The sequence below is a fragment of the Cherax quadricarinatus genome, chromosome 42 (genome assembly GCF_038502225.1).
Source record: "Cherax quadricarinatus isolate ZL_2023a chromosome 42, ASM3850222v1, whole genome shotgun sequence".
Classification (NCBI taxonomy): domain Eukaryota; kingdom Metazoa; phylum Arthropoda; class Malacostraca; order Decapoda; family Parastacidae; genus Cherax; species Cherax quadricarinatus.
The window spans coordinates 31,238,676-31,260,832 of NC_091333.1; the positions used below are offsets into that span (position 1 = coordinate 31,238,676).

Sequence of the window (22,157 nt, forward strand, 5' to 3'; positions counted from 1 at the left end):
AGGTGGAGTGGGAGTCACTAGCTGGTATCTCTAGGGGATACTGGAAGTTAATACAAGTATGTTAGGAGATGAGGAGGGGTTGGAAGGTTTTCCAACACTGAGGGAGGGGTTAAGTGAGGAGGTAAAAGGGTTGGAGGATGTGGTGACCTGGTGGGGCTAAGGAACGGATTCGGCATTATGTGCGAGACGGGAAACGAGGACAGGTTAAGCAGATGTTATGTAAGGGGGGGCGGTGGCGGGTACTTATCCAATAGACGACATTATGGCAATTAAGGGGAGGCTGTGCGAAATACAGGACGAGAGGTTCCAAGTGGTGAGGGTAATTGGGCAATAGGCTGTCGTGTCTATTGCGTAGGCAAAAGCAAAGACAGCATGCAACGGCTATTCCGTGGTTGGAGGTTCGAGTCGGTGGTTGGGTATAGGTTGGGTCAGGTTATACAAGCTACAGATGTGATGGGGCATTTGCAGAGAAGTGATATGAGCAGTTTGCAAAGGGAAGGGGTAGTAGCTGGGGATTTAGAACATGTGTGTGGGAGTGTGATATGTCGGTTGGGAAACAGTGATAGGGTGGGGAAATAATTACGGGGGAAATATGGAGGGCTTTAATTGAAATGCGAAAGGGCAAAGTGCCAGGAATCGATGGACTACCGACAGTTCTATCAACAGCATTGGGAGCTAATGAGGGGGTTTTTGGTTAGGTTATTAAATTTAATGAAGGATAGGGGAGAATTTGGAGAAAAGCAGGCAACGGCTGTAGTAGCCTTGGTACCGAAGGGTAAGTGGCAGCGTACACTTGGGGATTACTGGGCATTATCGTTATGCACAGATTACAAATTGTTCGCTAAGATTTTGGGAAATAGGTTCAAGTACATAGTAGAGCAGGTTGTATCGAGAACTCAGTTTGGGTTGCCAGGGAGGTCTATGGTGGAGGGGCATGGGTTACTACAGAATTTCGTGGAAGAAAAAGGGGGGGGGGTTTGGTGGCACTAGACTGGCAAGGAGCATATGACAGTGGAGCAAGAAGCGTTGAGAGCTATCCTTAGGGAACAGGGTTTTGGGGAAGAAATAGTGGCATGGGTAGATGCGTTGTATCGTGGAGCAACAGCGAGGGTACAGATTAATGGAAAACTGGAGGGGTGGGAGGATTGTAATGGGTAGGGGACTTCGACAGAGGTGTTCTATGTCACAGCTATTGTTCGCGTGCATACAGGACCCCTTTCATAGAAGGGTGGAGCAGCAAATGTGCATTAGTGGGGAAAGGAGTGGAGTTGGGAGGGTTTGGCCAGTCCTGATAGGTTATGTAGATGATACTACTGTTCTGGTTAGGGAGGGGATGTCACTGGACGCCTTAGATGGGGTAGTACACAGGTTCGCAGGTGCAACTCTTATGAGAGTGAATTCAGAACAGTCGATGGTCATTGGGTTAGGAAGTTGGATGGGGAGGGTTGAGTGGGGTAGTGCAGTCGTGAGGTGGCGGATGAATGTTAAAAAATTTGTGATCTTGTCTATGCAGACGATCTGGATGTTGCACGTGTGGAAAAATCTGTTAGGTTGGTAGACAGTATTGTGCATCGCTTGGGAGCATCGCGGCCTTATCTGACCCTTGTGCAGCGTGCCATTGTTATTAAAGTCTTATTGTATAGCAAGGTATGGCACGTGGCAGCCATGTTCCCTTTAACTAGGACGGCAATAGCGAACATACTTAGGATTTTTAAATTCTTGTAGGGTTCGGGCTGTGATTGGCTTAAAAGGGAAGTGGTAATGTTACCTTTGCGTCAGGGTGGGGTTGGGTTTGATGGTTTTAAAGCAGAGGCTCAAATATATCTTCATTAAGAGAGGTGATGAGGAAAGGAGTTGGGGGAGGGGTTTGGTCAAGATACACAGTAGGTTGAAACATATGTATACTGGGGGAGAGTTGCGCGAGTGTGAAAATGCTTTAACCCGTCGCTGGCTTCCTCCATCTTGTAGGTAATGTTGATTTTCGCCACCAGAGGGCCAGGCATGGAGCATACAAACGCTCACCTCGGTGGCAACTAAGTTAGGGGTTTTATCATATGATTTCCATGTAGGGGAGAAGCACTAGTTAGAGTGCTGGTTACTAATTAAGGGACTGGAATGTCTCCCGCCAAGGCAGTGTACAACTCCCGAGTAGTATACTGCCTTGTACTCTCATGCTTAGTCTGAGTTCTCTACTCATTTTCCGAACCCTGGCATGGGAATATCTATGAAACTTCCTGTATGAATAATTTGGACTTACTGTTTCTGTGAAGACATTGACACGAGTTGTGTTAGCAATATATCAGTTATTATATATCTTACATTGATTGTCTAATTCTACTAATAGCTGTATATATAGTTACACCTTTTATGTGTGAAGGGAGAAATGAAGAATTTAATGCTCTAAATTAAGAGCTAAGTTTTATTATTAAAGACATATTACTCATGAGTTTTGGTCATCCTAAAAGTAAGGTTAACAAAGAAAGTATTTGGTTAAGAAAGCTATTGCCGCACTAAACCCTTGTTGCCACTGGAGCTCTTCCATAGACAAAAGTCAACATTCAAATTCATTCCCCAGCAAAAGGTTCAGTGACCCAATGTAACCCCTTCATACACAACACCTGACAACACTTCACCTTGTCAACACCGTGTCGTCACAGGCAACACGGTTACCCTTAACACTGTCCTCCCTGACAACACTGCCCTAACTGACAACACTGATAGTGATAAATATGGTGGTTATTACAAAAAAAGTATTCTTTAAAGATGGCAAGTTTTACTCCTTTTGCAATAAAGAGTTCGGGATACATATACATTAAAATCCATTGATTTTTATTATATAAAAACAATTTTTGGTCTAGGAGGTATTCAAAATATATCTACACGTTACCATAATAAATTATTAGCATCTTAAATATATATAACTATGCTAAAATAAATTAAGTAACATTTAAAATAATAAATTACAATTTACTGCGTTTCTCACGACACTTATCCGAGTTGTGACGCTCTTTCTCCACCGTGTCACTTTACACCCTTTTCTCCGTGTAATACACTTTCGCAACCGTGTCACACTTGAAACTTGTCTCTGCGTCACACTACCCGCATAGCGTCTTTGTCGAGGCCAGTCACATGACACTCCTCAATGTACACTACAACCAGGCCATCTTCAGTGTCAAACGACACCCTTTTCTTCTCAGTGTTCCACTACGGTCCTGTAGCATATCTCAGTGTTCCACTCCATCATACTTACCTAAGTGTCACACTACGGTCCTGGCCCAGTTCAGTGTAACAACCTTTTCTTCATGTAATGTCCCACTAAACAGCATCAGATGACTCTGACCCACAGTTGACAAGCGTAGGCGGTGAGTCCGCAGACATCACCGGCAGTCCTGTAAATACTCTCCAAAGCCGGTTGACAAACCGCAAGGTGGTCCGGTGCAGCACACACAATGTTGCAAGCTCACTGAATGTGGCCGTCAGATAACTGAGGCCAACAGACTCAGTGAGCTGCGGTGAGTGCTTCTTCTAAAATCAGTAGAAGCCAGTAGAATACTCTAGTGCCAGTAGATGTGTACCATTAGGTGTTCAGGTACCTACTGCTTAGCTGTGTACCGTGAGGTGTTCAGGAACATAATGCTCTAAGGCAGGCTCAGCAGTCCCCACAATGGGTTTGATGACGTACCCAGTGGTACTGCCGGCCGGCAGGTTAACTATTTAACTGCTAGTTTGGCAGGGGGCCGTAACAGTGGTGATAGTGACAGTATAGTGTATCACTACAGTGGTGATAGTGACAGTATAGTGTATCACTACAGTGGTGGTAGTGACAGTATAGTGTATCACTACAGTGGTGATAGTGACAGTATGGTGTATCACTACAGTGGTGATAGTGACAGTATAGTGTATCACTACAGTGGTGATAGTGACAGTATGGTGTATCACTACAGTGGTGATAGTGACAGTATGGTGTATCACTACAGTGGTGATAGTGAAAGTATAGTGTATCACTACAGTGGTGATAGTGACAGTATAGTGTATCACTACAGTGGTGATAGTGACAGTATAGTGTATCACTACAGTGGTGATAGTGACAGTATAGTGTATCACTACAGTGGTGGTAGTGACAGTATAGTGTATCACTACAGTGGTGATAGTGACAGTATGGTGTATCACTACAGTGGTGATAGTGACAGTATAGTGTATCACTACAGTGGTGATAGTGACAGTATAGTGTATCACTACAGTGGTGATAGTGACAGTATAGTGTATCACTACAGTGGTGATAGTGACAGTATGGTGTATCACTACAGTGGTGATAGTGACAGTATGGTGTATCACTACAGTGGTGATAGTGACAGTATAGTGTATCACTACAGTGGTGATAGTGACAGTATAGTGTATCACTACAGTGGTGATAGTGACAGTATAGTGTATCACTACAGTGGTGATAGTGACAGTATAGTGTATCACTACAGTGGTGATAGTGTCAGTATGGTGTATCACTACAGTGGTGATAGTGACAGTATAGTGTATCACTAGAGTGGTGATAGTGACAGTATAGTGTATTGCTACAGGTGTGAGAGTCTCAGCAGCAGCAGTGTCAGCAGCAGCCGTGACGTCACTACCTAGCACACACGTGGTGCTGGAGCTGACTGACGTGAGTGATGATATTGTGAGTGATGCCTGTGACCTGATCCAGAAGCTACAGCCACCAGGAGGGTGAGTCCATCACTGTTGTTCTTGTGTTGTGAGTGAAGTGGACCAGGAGCTATAACACCAGGAGGGTGAGTCCATCACTGTTATTCTTGTGTTGTGAGTGAAGTGGACCAGGAGCTATAACCACCTGGAGGGTGAGTCCATCACTGTTGTTCTTGTGTTGTGAGTGAAGTGGACCAGGAGCTACAACCACCTGGAGGGTGAGTCCATCACTGTTGTTCTTGTGTTGTGAGTGAAGTGGACCAGGAGCTACAACCACCTGGAGGGTGAGTCCATCACTGTTGTTCTTGTGTTGTGAGTGAAGTGGACCAGGAGCTATAACCACCTGGAGGGTGAGTCCATCACTGTTGTTCTTGTGTTGTGAGTGAAGTGGACCAGGAGCTATAATCACCTGGAGGGTGAGTCCATCACTGTTTTTCTTGTGTAGTAAGTGAAGTGCACCAGGAGCTACAACCACCTGGACGGTGAGTCCATCACTGTTGTTCTTGTGAGTGAGGTGGTCCAGGAGCTACAACCACCAGGAAGATGAGCCCATCACTGTTGTTTTTGAATTGTGAGTAAAGTGGACCAGGAGCTACAACCACCAGGAGGGTGAATCCATCACTGTTGTTCTACTGTTTTCAATGTTGATGGTGGGGTCACTGATTGATGATGGTGGTAGTGGTGGTTTCATTCGCTGCCTGACCACGGTGGAGTGCGGTAGTGCTCGGCACCCCTCTGCTGTTTCAGGCGAGCTACCTCAGTTCGTCACAACCATTGAGAAGTGAGGACGTGCGCTGCTCATTTACCAACATGGCGCTGCAGAGCTACAGGCGCATCAACACTGTTTGCGTTGAGTTGACCCGTGGGGCTGTCACCGGAGCCACGATGGACTTGTTACTACCGGCGATTATCCGTGATACCTACGGTATCGCAAATGAAGAGATATGTGGTGTAGCACTTAATGGGACGACACGGATCTTCAGCAAATGTTTATGAAGCGGTGGTGGATAAGTATCAAGAGACCATTATAGCCGTCAATTCAGCTGTATCAGTACGTCTACATGATGTATCACGACACTACACATGGGTTAAAATAAGGAATGTGCCTTTTGAGGCGAATGAATTTGTTATAAAAGATGAACTACGTAATTATGGTACGGTTCATATGGCCTCTGTAGGTCGGTGGGCTGCTGGACCTTATGCTGGAAGTTTGGAGGGAACATATTCAGTCAAAATGACCTTACGCCATCCCATACCGTCCTATATTATGTTGCAAGCATTTCGAACTCAAGTATATGTAACATATGCGGGGCAACGTCGTACGTGTCGGCTGTGTGGGTCGTATGACCACATAGCGGCACAGTGTGGTAAGCGTCGTGGGAATCTCCAAATATCGCAACAGCAACAACCGGAAGAGGTCGAGGAAGTTGAGGGACGAGAACAGTCTTATGCTCACCCGTCTCGACAACGGACATCTTGGAGTGAAGAGGTAGAAAAAGCGCAGGAGAATGCTTTGGAGGATGCAAAACAGCGAGAAGAATCACCATCACTGGACATAAATAAAGTATTTGAAGAGACTCTGCCCACTATGGGGGACGAGGATGTAGCGGCGTCTTTAGTGAAGGCACTGGATGTATTGTTAGACGAGTCGATCGTCAACCGTGTGGAGGATCCAGGTGCAAATTTGGGATCGGTTGAGCATCATGGTGAGGCGACGGATGAAAGCATTGAGTCTGGGGTGTCGCATGGTATGATGGTGAATATAGCAGAAGTGGAGGTGCATCATGATAGTACTAAAGAAATCCCAATGCAGGTGGAGGGTAGGACGCGAAAGCGAACTGCGACCCCACCAGACTCAGACGACGTGCTTACTCCTGCCCAAAGGCCAGGGAAAAAGTCTTGGGCGGATGTACAGAGGAAAGGGAACAGTGAATCCACGAAACAAGAGTTTATCAAGGTGATTCCCAAAAAAGGGGAGAGGGATAGAGGTGTAAAATGTATAAGTGAAAAGTCTATACCTAGAACCAAAGGAAAATCTCATTAATTGACTTTAAGGTTTTGACAATAAATATTAACGGTTTGAGATCTGAGCGGAAGCGAAAGTGGTTTAATGAATTTTTGGTGCGTCTAGATGTGGATGTGGTATTTATCCAAGAACACAATTACAGAATTGGATATGAGTTAGAAATAGATGGTTACGATGTGTATATGGAATATGCGACGAGGTTAAAAGGAGGCGTCACCATTCTAGTAAAGGAAAATAGCCCGTTTGTAGTATGCCATAGTGAAAGGGGGGAGGGGAGAGTGATTAGGGTGGATGGTTTATGGGGTAGAGTACATATAAGTTTTGTAGGTGTATATGGGCCGGCCGAGGGAGATGTACGACTTAAAACTCATTTTGTACAAGATGTATTAGTATATCATCTACGTAGTTTACCAAATGTAGCGATAATAGGGGGAGACTGGAATTGTGTAATACGACGAAAAGATGTGGAGCCTCGAGGAGCGGGTTGTTGCTTGGGGTTCCTGGGAGATTTATTGACGAGTGTGGGTTTAATGGATGTGTGTGGGGGGGGTGGCAATGTGGAGCATACTTTCATTAGACGAGATTATGCGGTGAGATTGGATAGAATGTACGTGTCTAGTGCGGTTACAGTGCGGAGAGTGAGTGTGATAAATGTGTTTTTTTCGGATCATAAAGGAGTTGTAATGGATGTAGATATTGAGGGCGTGCCTAGAAGGGGTCCGTCATTTTGGAAATTAAATGTAAAGTTATTGAAGAGAGAGGAAAGTCGTTTGTCTTTTGGGCATATGTGGGAACGCCTTGTGGTTGAAGCACCTGGAGATGTGGCTTTGGTTAATTGGTGGGAAATGATAGCCAAAAAGCGAATTAAGGAATTTTATATTAGTCAGGGAGTGAGATATAATCAGTTACAGTATGGTTTCCAACGATATTTAGAGGGGCAGTTGTGCGACTGCTATGTACAAGCGAATGCTAATTATCCTGTTACAGAAATTGAACGAATTAAGGAGCAACTACGAAATTTACAAAACGAAAGGTTTGATGGGGAAAGGCTTAAGGGTGGAATCGAAGAGGTTTTGTGGGGAGATCGGCCGTCGGCGTGTGTGTTGAGGAATCAACACAGACGTCGCAAAGCAATGGAGTTTTTTTTTTATATTTTTTTTTTTTTTTTTTAAAAACACAATACACATCATACATGTATGCTATACTTAGGTTACATAAACAAAGAAACGTGATCCATTAAATAATAAAAACAAACAACTTCACATTCCTTATCCCAGCACTAAACTTATACATAAGAAAAACACGTTCATCTGTAAATGCTTGATTCCCCCTCCAAAGTGCCCAACCAGCACACACAACATACATGTAACTAAAAACAGCCCACACCTGTACATACAGGTGGGTTTATTATATCCATAAAATACAGCCAGTATCTTATAACAAAAGGCAATATAATCCAAAGAATGTCACACTTATTTACATTATATATGAAACTTTATAAACAAAGACATTATCATATAATCCAATTCGTTGAACACTCATTAATATTGTATATTAAACTTTATACACAAAGACATAATACTAAACACCTCAAAAATTACAATATAATAAAGGTGACAAAATAGCCATTTCCACACCTTACCACAGAGAAACTAAACACACTATTAAAATAACAAAGATTACACACTCTTGTTACATAGCACATTATTATTAGTGTGTTAACAATGCTTTGAGTGTTCCTTCTTGTAGTTGTCTCACTGACAAAGATCATTTACCTTATTAAAACTATGATCATCAATGACCTCTTGTCTTTCAACACATGGTTAAACTAAAACATTCACACACAAGAAAACTCTCCAATTACACCACATCTGACATGTCATCCCTCCCATACAACTCTCATGACAATCCTACCACATTTACATATCCTTCATTATGGTCATAATTCGCTCTAGAAAAGGAAAATGGTCCCATAGTACTTAAGTAGCCAAATTACTGAGTCCCCTTACCGTTATATTTCTATATGCCTCCGGGAACGCAGTCGCCCACCTGTTACCATAAATGAGTTTATTTCTGCATACCGTGCGATAAATTCCTGCCACAATTGCCCTTACCCTAATCCCCCCACCTTTTTCCTTCAAGCCCCAGGAATAAAACAAGAAATCTGTCACAATGTACAGAATGGCTCTTTTTACAACCTCAGACACCCCCCTTACCTCTAAAGTTAGGGCACGCAGAAGCTCTACATTGCCCCCACCCATTAACTTGAAGACTCTAGCCAGCCACACCCGTACCTGCCCCAACTTCCTACAAAAATATACGGCATGAAAAGCTGTTTCCAATTCCTCACAATGTTCGCATTTCGCCTCCTTTACCAAACCCATCACACACAAAGCCTGCTTTGACGCTAAAATCCCCATTACAAACCTATAAACTAACTCCCTTACCCTAGGCATTAATTTAAGTTTTTGGAAATCATGCCAAATCGTACCCCAATCATACAAAGGGTATACCGCCACCCCTTGCATCACTTCTGGTTTCCTACTTATCTCTACCAACCTTCCCACCTTGAGCTTTTTTACCTCACCTATTACTAACATAACCCTTAGCATATTCTCACATTCCATCAAGTCCTTTCCTCCCCACCATCGTCGTACATCCCTCATCACCCTCCCAACCCTCACACCTTTTACCCCCCCCTCCCTTACGTACTTTTGTTTAACATACATGGCCTTTACCCTCGGCCCTAGCATCAAAAGCCCTACTCCCCCTCTGCGCACATTCGTCATAACCACCTCTTTACTTAGCCATGCTCGTCCAAAACCCCATATATAACGAAGCACCCTTCTCTGTATCTCCTTTATCTCCTGTTCCCGTAAAGGATACACCACTGCCACATTCCACACTTTACTATAAACCAATGAATTTATTATTATTTATTATTATTAATCCGTTGTACAACTTTCTCTCCCACCAATTCTGAATTCCTCCGTCTAGCCTCTTGCTCATCTGCCATATAGATAATCCCACAAATTTTCAGCTGTTCAGTCACATCCCATCCAAACTCCACCCCCATTCTACCCCCCACCCAATCTCCTATCTCTAATAATTTCGATCTAGCCCTGTTGACACGCATGCCTGACGCCTCTCCAAAAAACCTCATTACTCTCTCCACCTTTCGCAAACCTTCGACATCATTGATCAGTATTGTTGTGTCATCTACATAACCAACTACCTCTGTGAACCCCGACCCCTCCTCCTGTAACGTTGTTGCTTCCTCAACCATTCCATAAAACGGGTGTTGCATACATGCAAACAGAATTTGAGACATAGGACACCCTTGTCTCAAACCTTTCTCCATTTTCAACACGCTACCCAACCTACCATTAATTTGCACCTGAATCGTAGCTTCTGCATACAAGGTCTTCACCCATTTTACTATTCCCTCCCCAAAACCCATAAGCCTTAAAGTGTCAACCATGTACTCTCTATTCACACCGTCATAAGCATTCTCCCAATCAATGCCCAAAATTCCACCACCCTTACAACCCTGCAAAAATTCCCTAATACGACTATGTCCATCCCTCATACTACGACCCGGAATTCCCAACTGACCCTTGTGCACCATACCACCTATTACCTTCTTCATCCTGTTCCCTAAAATCTTCGCAAAAATCTTATAATCTGTACACATTAAAGATATGGCCCTGTACGTGCTCAGTGTTCTCCCCTCGCTTTTTTTCTTTACAAGCACGACCACACCCGTCCTCTGTGACGTTCCCAATTTCCCTTCCTTCAGCATACAATTCAATATCTGAACCAAACAAACATTTATGGTTTCCCAATGCACTCTGTAAAAATCATTGGAAAGCCCATCAATTCCCGGTGCTTTCCCCTTACTTAAATTGAACACTGCCTCTTTCACTTCTTCCATACTTATTATTCCCTCCAATCCCCCTCTGTCCTCCCCACCTTTCCCCAAGACCTTCACCCCTCCTCTTTCTTTATTAACTATCCCCAAATTACCTTTTTCCCATTTCCTTTTAAACCAATAGTCCGCATAATTACTTATCCCCTCAGTTGTCACCAACATTTGCCCCTTAGTATAACCTTCCAAATCGTCACTAACCTCTAAAAGTATTATAGTGGACTCCTGTTGTCTAATGCGAAAACTTCTTAACACACTACCCGACGGTTTATCTCCCCATAGCACGGCATCCATACCTGCCCTTACCCTTAATTCATCAAATCTTTCATTATGTATGTCCCTTAGTCTCCCTCTTAGCCCTGATATTTCTTCAAAAGACTTCTCCTCATCTCTTGCGTAACACTCATTGAGCTGCTGTTCCAAATAATTCTGTAAACCGTACCTCCACCTCGCCTCCTCCCTTCCTTTATATTTATAAAACCCCGCGATACCAGGTTTAGCCCTATTTTCCCACCAATCCAAAATACTCCCTACCCCATCCCTTGCCCTCCACAATTGTCTCCACCAGTCTCTAAACTCTGCGTTCACCACCTCACTCCTCACCAACCTCGCATTTAACTTCCAGAAACTTGAATATCCCTTTACCACTCCCTCCCAATCCAGTTCTACCAAAACTGCCCTATGATCCGAAAACTCTACGTCCACTGTTTTTACCCCTCCTACCCTAACTGCCTCCGTTATATAAATCCTATCTAACCTCGCTGAATAATTTCTCCTAACAAAAGTGTAATCCACTCTCCAAGCCCCACTCCCCTCCACGTCCCTCACCCCTGCATCCTGTAAAACATTGCATAACGACCGTAATACACAACCCGCCCCCCTTGGCTCCACGTCCCCCCCCCCTTATAACACAGTTCCAGTCCCCCCCCCCAATTACAGTTACTAGAGGTAAACCCCTTAAAAAATACACTAAAACGTCTCTCACAAAATCCTCTTTTACTTTGATTATATTCTCTGCTGGCATATAAACCCCAATGAAACATACTCTAGATGCTCCCCACTCACCATCCACCCTCACTACCCTCCCCCCCCCTTCTTCCCACTTTATAATACGTAAGGGACTATTTTCCTTCACAGCCACTGCCACTCCCCCTTTTAACCTAACAGACCCACTTACATACAATTTATAACCCTTTAATGCCAAAGCACAGCCTATCTTATAATTATGTTCTTGTATAAAGCATACATCCACATTATATCTCCTCAAAAACCATTCCATCCATACTCGTTTCACTTCATTCTTCAATCCATTTACATTTACAGTTACTATCGTGAATTATTTTAAAAGTGGTGGTTTACCCTTTCTTCTTGGCACACACCCTCCTATACCGTCCTGCTGTATGGCATCTTTCTTGACAGCTTGCTTATTCACCCCCCCTATCCCTTCATTATCCCTAGAACCATTAAACCCTACATTACCCCTTCCCTCTTTCCCCTTATGACATACATCCTTTCTCCAAGATTTTACTCCTGTTCTTTGTCCTGGAGTAAGAACATCGTCCATCTCAGACGTTCCTGCAGTTCTCTTACGAGAACTCCCCTCCCCACACACCTCGTCACCTGTCTTTTCTGCCCTATGGACCTCTGCCACAACGTTGTGCACATTAACATTAGTGCACACAGTATTCCTAACCTCCTGATCTTGCTGCACAGTTGCCTGCACCAGGTTACACCCTTCATCCACCTGTCCCTCTTCAACGTCATGCAAAAAGGAACTAAGTACTTCCTCCAGCAAGCCATCCTGTTGGCCCGTACCCTCCTCATCAGACGTCGATGTCGTCTGTCCCTTATCAACTGTTAGTGTTACACTTTCCTCCATAGTCGCCTCAGCCCTGTCCACTTCGTCACTCTATCGGCAAGGAATCTTGTTTGGCCTTACTCCTTCCTCCGACACCTCCAGAGCATTCCTCTGATGTAAGATCACTGATACCTGTTCCCTCCGTCCAGCTTTTTTTATAGCATTGGGCCGCCATATGTTCAAAAGAACCACATAATCTGCAAGTCTTCCGCTGCCCTGAGTAGTACACGTAGACCTGCGTTCAGAAGACCTCCATAAATACGTATGATGGAATTGGCTGCCTCAACGTCATTTTCAGCGTAAATGATCCTTCAGGTAGCCCCTCATAAGGTCCATTTTGCCACACCCCCATCACTGCTGAGTGGATTTTCCCATAGCTGCTAAACACCGCCGTCACATCATGCTCCGTCGCCTCAAAAGGCACGTTTCGTACTTTCACCCACGTCACATAGCTGGACACATGTAAGCAGACTTCCACCATAGTGTTCACTGCCAGCCTCTTCTCTTGATATTTGTTGACTATGCTTGTGTAGAATCCTGCGTCTTTAAACTTGATGAAAATTCTCGACACACCATTTACTGCTACTCCATATAATTCTTCGGTCGGTATTCCATATACCTCACTGATGATGGCATGCAGTAACACGTGCATGGTTGTTCCTGTAAGCGTGCCACGCACCAATTCCACACAAACAGTGCTCACCCGGCGTCCAATGCGATCCGCCATGTTGTATGCACAAAACAGGAAAACTGCGCAGTAAACCAGTTGTATCAGGAGCTACTGCGCAGCCTGTCCGCACGGCACAATAGCGATGCGAACAATCACAATGGAGTTAATGGGGTTGAATGTCCAGGTAGGTATGCAGGGGTATAGAGTGAATCAGGTTTTGACGACGACGGAGGGTATGAGTGGGTATATTGATGCTTGGGTTAAATTGAAAACGCAAAGTGTTGGAATAAGTGAAATTGCATTGCAGTCAATCGGTAGGTTTGTGCGTTGTGAGCTGGAGGAGCATGATCGTTTGATGTTGGGAGGGCCGATAACGGAGTGTGAGACTTGGGAGGCTTTATCTGGGGCGCAATTGGGTAAGGCGCCAGGAATAGATGGGTTGCCTAGCGACTTTTATCTTCAAAATTGGAACGTTTTAAAGGGGTTTTTGGTACGTTTATTCAATATCATGAAGTGGGATGGGGTTTTAGGGGAACAACAAAGGTTGGCTGTGGTCGTCCTAGTTCCTAAAGGCGAGCCATTAACGGTTAAAGATTATCGAGCAATCTCGTTATTATGTGGGGACTATAAAATTTTTGGAAGGATCTTGGCCAACAGAATAAAAAAAGTCCTGGGCAAAGTGATTGACAAGGGACAATATGGGGTGCCAGGCAGGTCTATGTATGAAGGTCACGGTATGATTAGAAGTTTTATTGAAGAAAGAGTAAGATTGGGAGGGGGGGTATTGGCTATAGATTGGGAGGCGGCATATGATAGTGTGGAACGGGAGACGTTATGGAAGATAATGAGATGGCAGGGGTTTGGGGCGGAAATTATATCATGGGCCAAATTAATGTATCAAGAGGCATCTTTGCGTGTGCAGGTGAATGGGAGGTTGGGAGATCGGATTCAGATGGGAAGGGGTTTGCGTCAAGGTTGTCCCCTTTCACAAATTTTTTTTGCTTGTTTTCAAGATCCCTTTTATAGAGGGATAAGGGTTTTATTGGAAGCAAATGGGATGGGTAATGTAAGGGGTGGGGGAGCGGGCATTGTTGGATATGTCGACGACACGACGATTTTGGTGAGAGAAAACGTGGATTTGATTCGGGTAGATAAGTTAGTGAAAGTTTTTGAAAAGGCTACTGGCATGACGATCAACATGGGGAAAACAAAGTATATGAATCTTGGAAAAGGGTCGCGTGAGGAAGGAATGATAGCTGAAAGGTGGGAAAGGGTGGACCAAATAAAGATATGTGGGATCGTTTATGTAAATGATATCAAGTCAGCACAACAAATAAATTCCGTGCGTATCGTTGATAGTGTTCTGAAGCGTCTTAGTGGGTTAAGAGCTGCTAATTTAAGTTTGCAACAAAGGGTGATAACAACGAATGTGTTATTATATAGTAAACTATGGCATGTTACGGTAATATTTCCGATACTTCGTTGTGAGTTAAAAAGGTTACAAAAAAGTGTTTTTAGATTCATTTGGGGAACAGGGAGCGAATGGTTAAGTAGAGCGGTTGTCACACTCCCGGTTGGCCGTGGAGGGCTGGGTCTTATAGATGTCGAAAAGAGGATAATAAGTATGTATTTAAAACATAGTTATAAGCGGGAGGGGGGGGGCGAAAGAAGACGGTCTTCATAGGGTACATCAGGATATGCGACGGTGGTGGGGGGGTCGGGAGTTCATGATAGGTGAGGCAATGTTACGGGTCTTCATAAACGTGAGGGATCACTCACAAATTAAATTGAGAAATCTTGATAGGGCAGATGGTAAGGCTCTGGTAGCGGCGGTAGAAGGAGTTTATCCGATGTATGACTGGCATAATATTTGGGGGCGTTTAAATAAATTGCGTTTAAAACCTAAAGTCAGAGAAGTTATGTATAGATTTTTACATGGAATCTTGCCGTCAGGGATGGTTTTATTCTATAAGAAAATACGAGAGGATGGGGAATGCAAGGGTTGTGGAGGACTGGCGACTATTTATCATACGGTATATTTTTGCGATTGTATTGAACTTATAAGGGTTTGGATGGGTAAGGTTTTAAGGTTAGTGGGGGGAGGGGGTTTGCAGGTTTTGAGGGTTTTAAGTTTAGATATAACTGGGGTGAATAAAAGGGTTGAGAATGCGATTGGGTATATGATTACGGATTATATATACATGATGTGGGCTATGAGGGAGGCGGACGTGCGGGCAAGAATTAATGCATTGACAGCAACTTTTTATAGGACATTTTTTTTTTTTTTTTTTTTATATTTTAATTAAAACATTACAATACAAGGTAGAAATTATATTAAAAGGTACACAAAATGAGTTAAATCACAAATTCCCAATTCACCCTTACAAAAATGATTACAACAGACGAAAGTGTTCTGACGCCCTAATACCACACACCATATACACCCAGTTATACCAGAGTTATATACCTGTGAAGGCTGAAACTTTTGACACAATTTCACCCCCCCCCTCCCGCAAAATATAACCATCACCAACCTGACTGCATCTTAACTTAACATTAAAGGATACATAGGAATTACACTATCATGAGTGATACAGTAACATCTTAGACACAAAATATTAATAACAATGAAATGGGATACATGTCATTACTTAACACAATGACACCTCAACCTGGTGAAAGAAAACCCCAAAAGCTTAATTTTCTAAGAAGGTTGCAATATTGAATGTCAACTCTCAAAGGCAACTTATGTGCAGTCTTAGCATGTAAACCCTATTCATGCAACATAGTATATAAATAAGACTGTATATTATGAAAAACATCACAGAATACAAAGGTATAAAGTATAAACCCCAGCCATGTAGCGGCTACACACAAAAACATTCCACATACTTCCCTAACACAGACAAAACAAAACAAAATTTTTGTGACAACTGCACCTAAACACAACTCACATAGATATATGACTTAAGACTGCTATGTACATAGATAACAACATAATAATATGACTTAAGACTGCTATGTACATAGATAACAACATAATAATATGACTTAAGACTGCTATGTACATAGATAACAACATAATAATATGACTTAAGACTGCTATGTACATAGATAACAACATAATAATATGACATAAGACTGCTATGTACATAGATAACAACATAATAATATGACTTAAGACTGCTATGTACATAGATAACAACATAATAATATGACTTAAGACTGCTATGTACATAGATAACAACATAATAATATGACTTAAGACTGCTATGTACATAGATAACAACATAATAATATGACTTAAGACTGCTATGTACATAGATAACATAATAATAAATCTAATTTGAATGGATCACAGTTGATCAATCAGCCTTCACATATCAGGCGTTAGAGAATAATTCTCATAGTACAAGTCCAACTTGCATGTAGTCCCATCTCGCTACATACAATAATATGCGTATTATCTACACATAATACTAACACACTGGACAAGCAACTGTCCATCACTTCCAATCAATATGCTGCCCTACCCTCGCTCTGCACAGTGATGTAGGCAACTTCCCCCCCCCTTGAATACCTTATCCATCATCACTACTACCTTGAAGGAACAGGAGTACTATATGAATAGTGTATAGTCCATGTCACACAAAAAAACTGGCCAGCTCCACAGGTGCCAGCACCCGTGGTTCACATATTCACTCACGCATCATTCATCCAACACTCACGCAAACATTTGTTGTCATCCATTACCAGGGAGGCGACCCTGTTTTCACCCATGACTTCCCTACCCCAGCAACACTTTCCAATCGTACCCTCCCCTCCCTCGTATATTACAAGTCTAATAAAACCTGTAACGTAAGTTGCCTATATCCCTCTGAAAAATCCTTCACCCACCTCCTCCCATAAATTTCCTTATTTCTGCATACCGTTTTATAGAACGTTACCGCTAACACCCTCCTCTTCACCTCAGTAACCTGTTTCCCCCGCAATCCCCACACTATATAGATATAATCTGCCATAATGTATCCCACAGCTCTGATTACACTTTCCTCCCAACCCCCCACGTCGAGACTTAATGCTCTCAATACAGAAATTCCTTTACCTCCTATCCTATTTATCACCCTACTTAACCACCCCTTGACACTCCTCATTCCATCACAAAAATATACTACATGAAAAGCCGACTCCTCCCCACCACATATCCCACACTCCCCCCCCGTCAACGACGCGTCTATCCCGTAGAACCACACCCGACGGTAAAATGCCGTGCAGAAAACGATACATGACATCCCGAACACGAGGTTGCAACCTCATCCTACTCAACCTATTCCATATACTTCCCCATGCATACATGGGGAAAATTCCCTCTACAGGCGCTACAACCCTCCCGGCTAACAATCTACACAACCTACCTATTTTAACCTTTGCTGGCTCTCGATCCCACGCCAGAGCCCTCAACACAGTTTCACACTCATGCAACTCAACTCCTGTATACATCCGTTGCAATCTGTTATGGATCCTGGCCAAACCCCCCCCACCCACACTTTCCCTCATCACCTCCCTTTTAATGAAGACACATTTGACCCTCCGCTTTAAGTCCAGCAATCCCAGCCCCCCCTTACTTACAGGTAACATTACCACATCCCTTTTAATCCAATCACAGCTCGAACCCCACAAGAATTTAAAAACCTTCCTAAGTATGTTCGTTATTGCTGGCCCAGTTAATGGGAACACGGCTGCCACGTGCCATACTTTGCTATACAGTAAGATATTAATAGCAATGGCACGCTGCACAAGGGTCAAATGATAAGGTCGCAATGCACCCAAGCGTCCCTGAATCCTTTCTACCATCCTAATCGAGTTTTCCGTGCGTGCCACAGTTAGATCGTCTGCATAAATCAGACCGCAAATTTTTAACGAATTCACCTGCCTCCCCACAACTGCACTACCCCAATCAACCCTACCGGCCCAAGCCCCTAACCCCATAACCATGGATTTATCTGAATTTACCCTCATACCAGTTGCCCCTGCGAACATTTTTACTACCCCGTCTAATGTGTCCATTGACATCCCCTCCCTGATCAGAACAGTTGTATCATCCACATACCCAATTAAAACTGGCCAAACCCTCGCAACCTCACACCCTGGTCCCTCTACGTGACACATACGCTGCTCCACCAATCTATAAAAGGGGTCCTGTATGCACGCAAACAATAATTGTGACATAGGACACCCCTGCCTAATTCCCCTACCCATTACAATCTTCTCACCCAATCGACCATTAATCTGTACCCTCGCTATTGCACCTCCATACAACGCCTCAACCCAACCCACTATTTCATCCCCAAACCCCTGACCCCTGAGGATGGCTTTTAATGCTTTCCTATCCACTCTATCGTATGCCCCTTGCCAATCGAGCGCCACCAAACCTCCCTCCCTCCCCCCCCCCTTTTGCCTCCACGAAATCCCTAAGTAACCCATGCCCCTCCACCATGGACCTCCCTGGCAAACCAAACTGAGTTTTTGATACTACCCGCCCCACCACACACTTGACCCGATTTCCCAAAATCTTCGCAAACAATTTATAATCTGCGCATAACAACGAGATCGCCCGGTAATCCCGAAGCGTATGCTGCCCCTTACCTTTCGGTACCAATACAACGACAGCCGTTGCCTGCTTCTCACCCAGCTCACCTCTCTCCTTCATGCAATTTAATAACCTAACCAAAAAACGCCTCATTAATTCCCAATGCTGCTGATAAAACTCTGCCGGGAGTCCATCAATTCCCGGTGCTTTGCCCTTTCGCATTCCACTTAAAGCCCTCCATATTTCTCCCTCAGTTATTTCCCCACCCAGTGCTTCCCTATCACTGTTACGCAACTGACATACCACACTCCCACACACCTGTTCTAAAACCCCATCCTCTACCCCTTCTCGTTGCCAGTACTTCTCATACCACTTGTCAGCAAACGCCCCCATTCCTTCCGTAGCTTGTATGACCTGCCCCTCCCTGTACCCTCCTATCGACTCATGAACCTCCAACCATGGAATAGTCATTGCCTGCTGTCTTTGTTTCTGCCTACGCAATACGCACGATGAAGGTCTATCGCCCCATAACACCTCTTCCACCCCCGCCTGTACCCGCACCGCTTGGAACCTCTCATCCTGTACCTCACGCAGTCTCCCTTTAATTGCCATAATATCATCCATGGGATAATTGCCCGCCACCGCCCCCCTCGCATAGCAACCCCGTAATCTATCCTCCAAATAGTTAGCAAGCCCATATTTTAAAGAATTGATACGTTTCCCTTCCTTTACGTAATATTGCTTAATCCGTTCTTTAGCCACACCATCCCACCACATCACCACATCCTCTACCCCATTTATCTCTGCACTTAACCCCTCCCACAGCGTTGCAAATCCCTCTATCCCCTCCTCATCACCTAACACACTTGTATTTAATTTCCAATAACCCCTAGATATACCTGCTAGTGACTCCCACGCCACCTCTGCTACTACCGCCCGATGATCCGAATAAGCTACTTCTATTGTACGGAAAAATGTCAACCCAACCCCTTGAGATATATACAGCCTATCCAACCTAGCAGCGTAACCCCGTCTTACAAAAGTGTGTTCTACCTCCCACGCCCCTCCTCCAACCGCATCCCGCAACTGAATATCTCTCAAAAGATCTCGCAAGGCCGCCGACACGTGCCCCGCCCCTTTTGGTTCCACGTCAGCCCTCCTAATAACGCAGTTCCAGTCCCCACCAACGACGGCCACTGTAGGTAACCCACGTAAGAAGAAAACTAGTTCTTCACATACAAAATCCCTTTTTACCCTCACATCATTTTCTGCTGGTGCATACACACTTACAAAAGATACCCTCTGCCCCATCCACCACCCATCCACGCGCAATATTCTTCCCCACCCTCCCCCCTCACTTCTTAGCAACACAAACGGGCTCGCCTTCCTGATCAATATCCCCACACCACCTTTCAGACGTGCAGATGGCAGAGTCATAACCTGAAACCCCTCCACCTCGAGCACTCTTCCCTCCTTGAAATTGTGTTCTTGCAGGAACACTACATCCACCCTATATTTATACAGAAACATTCGAAACCATTCCTTCTTCACACTATTACACAATCCATTGACGTTCACAGTCATACACCTAAGGCCTCTTTATAGTTTCCAACCCTTCCTCCTCTCTTCATTCATCCCAGGGCCTCCTGCCCCAGAGCCAGCACAAGGCTTCACACCATCAACCCCCCCCCCCTTTTTTGCGATGCCTCTTATCATGACTACTTCGACAGTGCTCTTCCTTCCTCCCAGACCTCTGCGCCGGCGTCAGGACATCATCTGAGTCTGACGCCGCCGCTCTCTTCCTCGTGATGCCCTCTACATCCATGTTATCTTCTGAGGTTCCCTCACGATGAACCTCAACCTCCACCACGCCCCGTTCCACAGCACACGGCGACAACTCTCTCTTACTAGTTGGCCCGTCAACCCTGCTATGTTTTTTATCCTTACATTCCTCTACAGGCAACGCCGTGCCTCTCACCAGCTCAGGAACAACATCCTCTGCAAGCTCTTCCTCTAGAGCCTGCACCTCCTCCTGCACTTGCACTTCTGTACTTTTCCTTTGTGTAGTAACAGATCCTTTTACATCACAGCTTACCTCACACATGCCAGTCTCCTCTTTGGAATCCTCCACCTCTTCACTCCACAAGCGCCCAGGCCCTTGCTTTCGCACTGGGCTCTCAACAGCTATCACGCTGGTAACTGGTGCTTCACCAGTTTGCGCTGGCGCCCTCCTCAGCTTCACGCACTCTGCCGCCATATGGTCGTACGCCCCACATATTCTGCACGTACGTCTCTGTCCGGCATACGATACCATAACTTGCGTCCTGAAGTCCTCCAACACGACGTAAGACGGTATGGGATGTCTCAGAGTCATCTTCAGGGAAAAGGTACCCTCCGGACGTCCCATGTAAGCACCTGCCGTCCACTTGCCCTTTTGTGCCAGATGTACGGTCCCATATGTCTCAAAAACACTCCTTACGTCAGCCTCATCTGCCTCAAATGGGACATTACGTATCTTAACCCACGTAAAGTGGCGAGATACGTCGATCAAACGCACCTTCACAGCTGGAGTAGCGTCAAGACTCACGTCTTGGAATCTCGTCACCAAAGACTCATACACGGACGTGGAATTCAATTTGACGAAGATTCTATAAGCCCCATTCAGGGCTACACCATACACCTCATCGTCCTGGATTCCATAGGTCTCCCTAATGATTGTTGGGAGTAAGACTTGCACTGAAGAGGGTGAAATCGCCCCACGAAGCAGCTCAATACCAATGGTATTTACGCGCCTCCTCACACTCAGCGCCATGTTGATACAAGGTAGCTCGCCTGAAACAGCAGAGGGGTGCAGCGCACAACCTCACTCGACCGTGGTCAGGCAGCGAATGAATCATTTCAAGGACTTTATGATGAAAATTTTCAATGAGACTCAAATATGTTCATAGGTGTCTTTACTGTTTTTGATTCAATTGTAAGTGGTAAAAAGTGTTTCCTAGCATAAGCAATTGGTTTTTATTTTATGTTATATTTTATGCTGTGTTACAGTGACCTTTTCAGTAATATTATATTACATGTAACTAGTTTGCATTATTTTTCTTTGTTTTGCTGAGATGTAAAATATCACATCGTAGTTTTGTTGTTATATTGGATGTTTTTATAGTGACTTTTAGTATTATCCCGTTTCCTTCTTTGAATACTAAATACCTATGTATGTTAAGATCTCGTGGTAATCGCCAATATTAATGTTTTGAGTATCGTGGTGCTCTGTTAAGCACCTGAGATCTTAGAATTAGTCTTGCATACGTGTGTGTTGACAGGCAGAAACCTCACCTAGTATGTGCCTGATGTAGTCTCATGTAGTGTAACGTGTGTGTTGACAGGCAGAAA

At 44.3% G+C, this 22,157-nt stretch overlaps 1 protein-coding gene across 3 annotated transcripts in view; it reads left to right on the forward strand.

Annotated features, from left to right (window-relative positions):
* Window positions 1-22,157, forward strand: part of LOC128695542 (uncharacterized) — a 211,677-nt gene that overhangs the window by 127,047 nt on the left and 62,473 nt on the right. For all 3 annotated transcript variants that reach the window (XM_070093455.1, XM_070093454.1, XM_070093456.1), the window contains one exon: window positions 4,572-4,716. In XM_070093455.1, the coding sequence (XP_069949556.1) occupies window positions 4,572-4,716 (145 nt within the window). The remainder of the gene's footprint in view (window positions 1-4,571; window positions 4,717-22,157) is intronic.